Here is a 9,663-nt window from a genome sequence, read left to right as displayed (position 1 = left end):
CTGGTAGTTTTGAACTGCTGACCTTGTGGTTCACAGCCTGATTCGTAACCACTACACTACCATAACAACCTACAAATCTCTATTATCCAAATCCTTTTTATAATGAGGCAGATCACATGACTTTGTACCATAGTTCTATCATATATTGCTACATGATATTGGGCAATTTACTTAACTTCTCCGTGCCTAAGTTTTCTAAATTGTAGAGTGAATAATATTTTCTATCTCATATACAAGCGTTAAATGAAATAGTTCATATAAAGAGCTTAGAACAGTTCCTGCAATATAGTGAAACCAGAATATAAGTTTGTACTGATATTATTATTGCTTATATTGGATATATAATTATGAGCTGTGGGTCAAGTTCACAGGTAATAAGAAAACCATACTGGTAGAATACAATGATGAAACAAGAGGCGAGGAATTTCATGTATAAGGCATAAAATGAAAAGGCTGATGAAGAGGAGACTATGAATGCCATAAGAATCAACTAAATAGTTGATCAGTATATCACTTGCAAATTTCACTCCTGCTTCCCACACAATGTTTTCTGTATAGATGGGAAACAGGCAGTTTCATTTCAGAAAATGGTCTGTTCACTTAAGTTTATTCTTTCTCTCTTTCTTTAGTATAATTGATTATCTTTTAAGTGGCTCAGATGTATTATCTCATTTAACATTTCCAACAACCCTATTAGTTAATGTTACTAAAACTTCAGTTTACAGATAAGGGCATTGAAGCACAGAGATGCACTTCAAATTATAAGGCCAGTAATTAAGTGACAGAGCTGGCCTTTGGACTCAGGAAGCCTGACTTCAAAGCCTTGTGACTTAACTGCAAAGTTACTTCCACTTAAGTTTCATGAGGTCTTATAACCTTTTAAGGTTAACTGATAACAAAGCAAATAAAGGAAGAAATTCTTATAGCCAACTTCCTTAGTGCTTAACCATGCTGCTACCTTATTAATTTAGACCCATTTTTGCATTCATATGACAAGGCATGCAACTGTCTAAGCAGATATAGAAACTGGAGAAGTCAAATTTAATGATCAACTTCATTTTAAGCCAATATACAGGTATTAGAAAAACACATTTTTGTTTCATTCTTGATTTCTTGAGGAGAAAGTAAGGATTTGCTGTTTTAGGCTCACTCAGAGGTGGTTTGGGTTGCTTAGAAGCTACAGTGTACTAGATGTTTTTATTTGTTTGACTAAAATGGAAGCGATTAACCTGAGGCCTTGAAACCACATATTGTTTTTTTTTTAAAACAGCACATGTAACTCTTGAATTAAATATAAAAAATGCTACTGTAAATTGTCTTGATGCTTTGTCCTTTGAAAGATGTAAAGTGTTACCAAGAGGTAGAGACATAAGAGGGAGTTCTAAAGAACTAAGAACAAAGATAGACATTTCACAGAGAAATAAGCACTGGACTGCTAATCCCAAGGTCAATTTACTAGCTGCTCCCTGGAAATCCTATAAAAGGTCACTATGAGTCAAAACCAACTTGACGGCACTTAACAACAACAAAATATTATACGCTACCTATATATACATACTATGGAATCCTGGTGTGGCACTGAGGGTTAATGCACTGGACTGCAAGTTCAGTTTGAACAGCAAGGTAGGTTTGAACAGCAAAGTAGGCAGTTCAAGCTCACCAGCCATCCCTTGGAAGCCCTATTCAGGATCACTATGAGTCGGAACCTACTCGATGGCACTTAACAACAACCTATATACTATATGGACTCCTGGTGTGGTGCTGTGGGCTAATGCGTCAGACTGCAATGTCGTTTGAACTGCAAAGTTGGTGGTTTAAGCTCACCAGCTGCTCCTTGGAAACCCTATACAGGGTCACTATGGGTCGGAATAGACTAGACGACACTTAACAACAACAACAACAACATATATATACTATATGGTATATATACATATATACTATATGCTCTGGTAGCATAGTGATTATGAGTCAGGCTGCTAACCTCAAGGTCAGCAGTTTGAAACTACCAGTTATTCTGGGGGAGAAAAAGTTACAGCTTCGGAAATCCTATACAGGTCACTATGAGTTGGAACTGACTCCACAGTACACAACCACCATCCATACTATATATATTTTTGTTGTTAGGTTGGTTCCAACTCATAGAGACCGTCTGCACAACAGAACAAAGCACCGTGGGGTCCTGCACCATCCTCACCATTTTGTTAAGCTTGAACCCATTTCTGTCACCACTGCGCCAATCCTATGTAATTGTTGTTGTTAAGAGCCGTGAAATCAGTTCCAACTCATAGCTCCCCTGTATAGGATTTCCAAGGAGCAGCTGGTGGTTTTGAACCTTGGACCTTGTGGTTCACAGTCCAATGTTGATCCTCCAATGCTACATCAGGAGGCCATACTATATAATAGTACTGATAGAAATCAGAGTTGTTATAAAAATTAAATAAGATATAATAAATGCAAAGAGTCTATTGCTTTACCTGTTCATAGCAAATATTCAATACAACTTTTAAAAATTGTTGGGATTTAAAAAGTATTGTTGTTGTTATTAAGTGCCGTCGAGTTGGTTCCGACCCATAGCGACCCTGTACAGGGTTTCCGAGGCTGTAAATCTTTATGGGAGCAGAAGGCCTCCTCTTTCTCCCGCAGAGCAGCTGGTAGTTTCGAACTGCTGACCTTGCAGTTTGCGGCCCGATTCGTAACCACTACGCTACTTTTATAAACAAATATTCCTTATATTGAGAACTCCTAATTTTCACCCAGGCTGGTCACTGCTGTGCTAAAAGCTTGGTCATTCCTTTCTTACATGAACATTTTATGAATGACTCACCTCCATCATTGTCCAGGTTATCTCCACAAAGCATTTCCATGACAACATTGCAACCTATTCCACTCCAGCCCACCTGACATACACAGTGCCAACCATTTTGATCCAGGGTACATCTCCCATTTCCAAAGCAGAGCCCTGGACAGCCATCTGAAAAGATAACAGAGAGTACCAATCACAGAGATATCAGGGTGGGATTGGCCAGCAATGATGTATCAGTCTACAGGTAAACATCTAATCATCTGGGTTCCACTCAGATGAGGTGTTGAATAAATGGAAGAGGAGCTTTCTTGCTTGCAAAACCTTCTCAGGGAACTTGTTATCCCTTACTTGGCAGTGCTTTCCCTTAGAGAGCCAATTAAACATTATTAATGCTAACCCCAATTCCCAACCTCCGGTTCACCTAGGACGAAAACTATGGTAGGGACAAGAAATGTTTTTGTTTCTTTTTGTTGTTGTTGCTAAATGTATCTCCTAATCTCAATCAAAACTGAATGGATAATGCTGTGTCTAGTTATGGCCAATAAGTTGGAAAAGGACAGGAATTTATATGACGAGAAACTTTTCCCTAACTATAGCTAGCCTGTGCTGATTTTTCCCTCGTGATATATTGCTTCAGGACTCAACTATGTTGGTATACAGTTCAGACCATACCATTATGTATTTGCCTTAGAAATGTGCTTCAGTTGCTTTGCATCTCTTCATCTAATCTCTTCAAGAGGCTAAGGATTACATTTTTTTTTAACTTCTCTGACATCTTTCTCACTGAAGCTAGGATAATATTATGAATGTAGTAGGGTCTCAACAAATGTTTATGGAATGAATACATGTCAGATTTAGTTTCAGAATACTAGAAGATAGCTGGAGTGATATATTGAGGAGGAAGCTGTTGAGCTTAAAGAATGATAAAGCACATACACTGACAATGGCCCTTCTTCAGACTTTTCATTTCTGAGTTGCCCTACTCTTCATATCAGTAGTGCAGAGTTGGGCTATTCCAAAGGGCAACTAAGCATGTGCCAAGTGCTCAGTGGATGGGTGAATGAAGACAGCCATAATGGCATATAATATCTGAAAAATTTCCCAATACAATACAGGACCAAACCTGGATTTTACTGGAAATAGTACAATCAATATTCTCTTCCTTTACTGTTTTTGAAAGAAAATTCCAAAAGTATAAAAAGCAAAAGAATTGATATATATTTTTTCATCTGTAGAAATAACCCAGAATTTCTTCCATATGGGTTCCAAAGCAACTATCAACCTGACCAAAAGAAGTAAACATTAAAAACAAGTGACTGATGGCTGATGGCCGACACTCGAGTCCTGGTGTGGAGCTGTGGGTTAATGTGCCAGACTGCAAAGCCATTTAAACTGCAAGATCGGCGGTTCAAGCTCACCAGTTGCTCCTTGGAAACCCTATACAGGGTCGCTATGAGTCGCAACCAACTCGACGGCACTTAACAACAAATATATACTCTCTATCTATCTATCTATCTATCTATCTATCTATCTATCTATCTACTGATCTATCTATCTCATGTCCCCAAGAAGTAGTCCAGGATAGACATAGATAGATTTGAGAATGGAAATTTATGTAGTTCCATTGTGATAGATACACAATGGATAAGGAGAAAATAGGGCTAATTTGGGACACATTCAATCTTCTAAGGCTGAATGTGTGAAAGGCACTAGAATTTTTGATAGACAAACCCTTGCTGATTATGTCAGCAGCAGATCCCTGAGTGGGATGGATGATGGAGTAGTCCTAGGGGGATGTTGCTGTCCTTGTAAGGATACTGTCTATGAGTTAAGAAATATATTGTTATGTTAAAGAAAAAGGCCAGATGTCCTTTTATACCTCATTGAATAATTGTCTGTTTGTGTTATAAGCACACACACAAAAAAAACTCAACACACAGACAAAGAAAAACAATCATTATATGCTATGGCAAAAGTGATTTTTTGATGTTGGTAATCAAATTACTTTATGACTTGGTTATCAATGCATAACTTGACAATATTATACCTAAACAAGATTGTCATGGTAAAGAGAAGAATAAAACACAACAAACCACCACCCTTCCTTTCCCACATGCATATCTTCTCTTTAAGTTATTTTTCTGTGATATAACTGGTGAGAAAAATCTTACCTCGGACTGCATCTAAATAGTGAGCTAAAAGAGGAGAAAAAAGAGTGATTGAATGAATTTCTGGGAGACCAAAGCTGTACAACATGTACTAATGGTTGCCTGTTGCCTGGGAGGAGAACAGCAAACTGTGAACTACTGAAATGCCTGCAGCTCAAAAGTTGGTACATTGGCCTGTGTAGTTTATGAATAATATTTTCTGTGGGAAAGATATTAATGGCTTTTCTGCAAGAGACTCTATTAGGCTTCCTAAAAAAGTGTCATATTTCATTAAAAGTGTAAGAACTGCATTTTTACATTTCGGTAATAACTTCAGTGAAAGAACACTAGCTTGAACTTCTTATTAGTAATATCTTTAGAAGGGAGTTCTGGAGTAACCACCTTTGGTAATCATCACAATATTTAAATCCTCTTATGTGAAGGCAATAAACTTACCGTAGTGCAAGAATGTAATTACTTAAGCTGCATGTGAATCTCACCCCTCACCACCTTTTTAATGAATCTTAAATATTTTCCACAGTCACAGAACAAGACTTACTGTACCTTTAGTAGAGTAGTAATATAGTTTATTAAGATTGTATGTTACATATATTATATATATTATACATTACTTTGACAGATTCCAACCATTATAACAAAATACTTTCACCTAAAAATGAAAGTTGTAGTACAGTCTAGTGGGGAGGGGGTGGAAGCCCACAAACAATGAATTGGCTATCCAGAAGTCCAAACTTGCCTTTGCTCTGTATGAATTTTCTGTGTGACCCAGATTCTTTGGCTGAATAATGGGAATGGTACTTGTCTCTTTGTATAAGCAGGAAACCTTTGTGGCAGATACATATGTATGTCAAAGACTTGATTATTATTATCTTTCAGAAAAATAATGTTTGATAACAGAAACTTTTATTAGATTTTTTTTCAGAAAGTAAGGTGTTTGGTAACTGAAACATTTATTACTATTAATGTCTTTTATAGTGTTGAGCTCACATATAGGATAGTAATTATATAGACATTCTCCCTGTACCATTTTGAAGACCGTTGGCCATATATCCTCCCAGAGAGTAACCTAAATTTTTGTGCAACTGGTGACAAGGGGTGAGACAGAGTAGATGCTTCAATGCAAACACTCTACACTACCATATAAACAGATAGTTCTAATGTTGGTAGGTCAGAAGTATTTTCCTTATATACATTAAAGACAGCCCCTAATGATATCAAATAGCCCCTGTTAAAGTAGGTCCATTTAATGAAATTGCCTCTAAGTGCTTTCAACCAAAACAGCATATACTTTTCAAAAGAAAAAATGGGCAGTGAATGTTACCTTCATAACAAAAGCACTTCTCTTATTAATTAATGATCCTTTATTCCAATGTATAATCTTTCCTTTGAGTCCCTCAAAAAACTTGAAACCAGAAAATATAAGGAGCACTAACATTATGATAAAGTAAATGACTCAAGAAATAAGTCCAATATTATCAACAGAATTGGAAACTTCCCAGTTCACAAAGCTGTCGAATTTGTGGCCAACCCTTCTTGTCATCCTCTCCTCCTATGTCAATTTCTACTAAAAGCCTGGTTATTGACCCACTAGACTGTCTTTACTTATTCAATGAACCCAATTTACTTTAGTTAAGTATGGTGGTACTTACCAATTGTGCAGTGGTCGCCTTCCCATCCAGGGCTACACTCACATTTTCCATCTTTGCATTGGCCATGCTCAGCACAGTGAGAGTGACAGGAGCGTTCCTCACATGTTGGTCCTACCCAGCCTTCTTCACACTGGCAAATTCCCCTTGAACAGACTCCATGGTTACCACACTCCATGGTGCAAAGCTCTATTGGGAAGTCAAAGAAGACACACTTTATTAAAATCTGCATCCACTGTCTTCAAGGGACAGTAGAATGACCAAATCCTCCAATGTATATATTTTAATATATAAACAATATATAAAGATTCTGGTATTTGAGTGAACTTCCAAAGATCTCTGTAAAAGGTGGAGTTAAGTACAAAGGTCTTCAAAAAGTATGTGGAAAAGTGGAATTAAAGGTGAATGGCATTTTTCCATGAACTTTTTGAATGTCCCTCATGTAAAAGCATAAAACTCTACATTTAAAACATTTTGAGAAGTTCATGAAATGACAATGGTATTAAAGGCTTAGAAATAAAGTCATAGCCAAACAAATGTCAAGTGCATTTTATTAAAAAATCTTCAAGATCACAGATAATGTTATAGGGATTTTATGATACTATAATAAATCATTGGAACAAACAAACAACCATTGCAATAGTGTCTCAACTTCATTCAAGAAGAAAAGTTCTATAATTGGAAGGATGATAACTTTCTAATAAAATTCATAACATATAAAAGGTAAAGCTGTGAGTGATGGCAATCAACTAGGTTCCCTGCTCATACTAACAGTATTTGCATTTGTTTTAAGCACTTAAAATGACACTTTGTTGATTAAAATGAACAGTCATCATATCTTGAGATGCCATTTAATATTTAGCTAACATAATGGTGCTGCACACAGGCTCTGTTGAGGTTCTCTTCTCTTTTCCATTATTTTTTCTTAAGAGATGTTGAACATTAGTAAAATCATTACAGTAACAGCATCCAAATAAAAGCTTGGCAAGACTTTTTCTTGATCAAATTCCATTGCTGGAGAATAAGTGGGATAAAACCTTATGGGGTGAAAAAAAGCTTATGGATAAAAGCGCAAGATTTTGAGGCAATTAGGCATATACCTTTAAAGAAAAAGAGGGTGTTCTGGAAGTTAAGTTGCCTATCTTTCATAGTCTCAAATTCAGAAATAGCTTTTATGTATTAAAGTAAATGAACTGTTGTTGTTTTTAGGTGCCATCGAGTTGGTACCAACTCATAGCAACCCTATGCACAACAGAACAAAAAACTACCCAACCTCACAATTGTTGCCAATCCATCTCATTGGGGGTCTTCCTCTTTTTCTCTGACCCTCCACCTTACCAAACATGATATCCTTCTCCAGCGACTGGTCCCTCCTGATAATATGTCCCAAATATGAGAGAAAAAGTTTGGCCATCCTGGCCTCCAGGGAGCACTCTGGCTGCACTTCTTACAACATAGATCTGTTGGTTCTTTTGGCAGCCCATGACACTTTCAATATTCTCCTCTAACACAATTCAAAAGCATCAATTCTTCTATGGTATCCCTTATTCACTGTCTAACTTTCACATGCATATGAGGTAATTGAAAATACCATGGCTTGAGTCAGGCGCACCTTAGTCCTCAAGCTCTTCAACACTTAGTCTTTGCTCTTCAACACTTTAAAAGGTCTTGTGCAGCAGATTTGCCCAATGCAATAAGTCATTTGATTTCTTGACTGCAGCTTCCATGAGTGTTGATAGTTGATCCAAGAAGATTAAAGTCCTTGACAACTTTAATCTTTTCTCCATTGATAAGAATGTTGTTTATTGGTCCACTGGTGAGGATTTTTGTTTTCTTTATATTGAGATGCAATCCATGCCTAGGCTGTGCTCTTTGACCTTCATCAGTAAATGTTTTAAGTCCTCTTCACTTTCTGCAAGCAAGACGGTATCATCTGCATATCACAAGTTGTTAATGAGTCTTCCTCTAATCCTGATACCAAGTTTTTCTTCATAGAACCCAGCATCTCGGATTATTTGCTCAGCATACAGGTTGCATGAGTATGGTGAAAGAATACAACCCTGTCGCACACCTTTCTTCACTTTAAACCATTCAGTGTTCCCATGTCTTGCAAACAACTGCCTCTTAGTCCATGTACAGATTCCTCATGAGCACAATTAAGTGTTCCGGGGTACTCATACTTCGCAATGTTGTCCATAGCTTGTCATGATCCACACAATCAAAAGCAACAATCAAAAGTCAATAAAGCACGGATAAACATCTTTCTGATATTCTCTGCTTTCAACCAAGATCCATCGGACATCAGCAATGCTATCCCTTGTTCCATGGCCTCTTCTGAATCCATCTTGAACCTCTGGAAGTTCTCTGTCAATGTGTGCTTGCAGCCATTTCTGTATTAATTTAGTAAAAGTTTACTCACATGGGATATCAAAGATACTGTGCGATGATTTCCACATTGCGTTAGGTCACCTCTCTTTGGAATGGGCACAAATACAGATCTCTTCCAATCAGTGGGCCAGATAGTTGTCTTCCAAATTTCTTGGCATAGTTGAGTGAGTGCCTTTTGTGCTGCCTCACTTTCTTGGAAGATTTCTATTTTGATTCCATCAATTCCTGGTGCCTTATTCTTTGCCAATTCCTTCAATGCCCCTTGGACTTCTTCCTTCAGTATCATTGGCTCGTGATCATATGCTACCTTTTGAAATGGTTGAACATCAACCATTTCCTTTTGGTACAGTGACTCTGTGTATTCCTTCCATCTTCTTTTTTTTAAATGTTTTATTGTGAATTATGTGATAGTTTACATGGGAGAACATTAGTTTTACATTCTTCCTATTGTATATCATTTCATTGCCATGGTTACAATCCCCTCCATGCATCATCAACCAACCACAGCCTGACCCTGGTCGTCAACAAACAGCCCTTCTCCCTCTATGGGTCCAAAGTCCTCAGCCGCTCCATCTCTCTACATCGTTGTCTCTGCCTCCATCTCTAGTATCACTGCTTCTCTGGGTAGGGTACCGCTCTCCGCTCTTCTCCCTTGATG

At 37.5% G+C, this 9,663-nt stretch overlaps 1 protein-coding gene across 3 annotated transcripts in view; it reads right to left on the bottom strand.

Annotated features, from left to right (window-relative positions):
* Positions 1 to 9,663, bottom strand: part of TENM1 (teneurin transmembrane protein 1) — an 884,561-nt gene that overhangs the window by 268,030 nt on the left and 606,868 nt on the right. For all 3 annotated transcript variants that reach the window (XM_006862844.1, XM_006862842.1, XM_006862843.1), the window contains exons 12-14: positions 6,621 to 6,806; positions 4,975 to 4,998; positions 2,825 to 2,971 (exon numbers count right to left, since the gene is read on the bottom strand). In XM_006862844.1, the coding sequence (XP_006862906.1) occupies positions 2,825 to 2,971; positions 4,975 to 4,998; positions 6,621 to 6,806 (357 nt within the window). The remainder of the gene's footprint in view (positions 1 to 2,824; positions 2,972 to 4,974; positions 4,999 to 6,620; positions 6,807 to 9,663) is intronic.

This window comes from Chrysochloris asiatica, unplaced genomic scaffold, assembly GCF_000296735.1.
Source record: "Chrysochloris asiatica unplaced genomic scaffold, ChrAsi1.0 scaffold00051, whole genome shotgun sequence".
NCBI classification, from domain to species: Eukaryota; Metazoa; Chordata; class Mammalia; order Afrosoricida; family Chrysochloridae; genus Chrysochloris; species Chrysochloris asiatica.
Note: the sequence above shows the minus strand (reverse complement) of the source record. Positions and strands in the feature narration are given on the sequence as shown.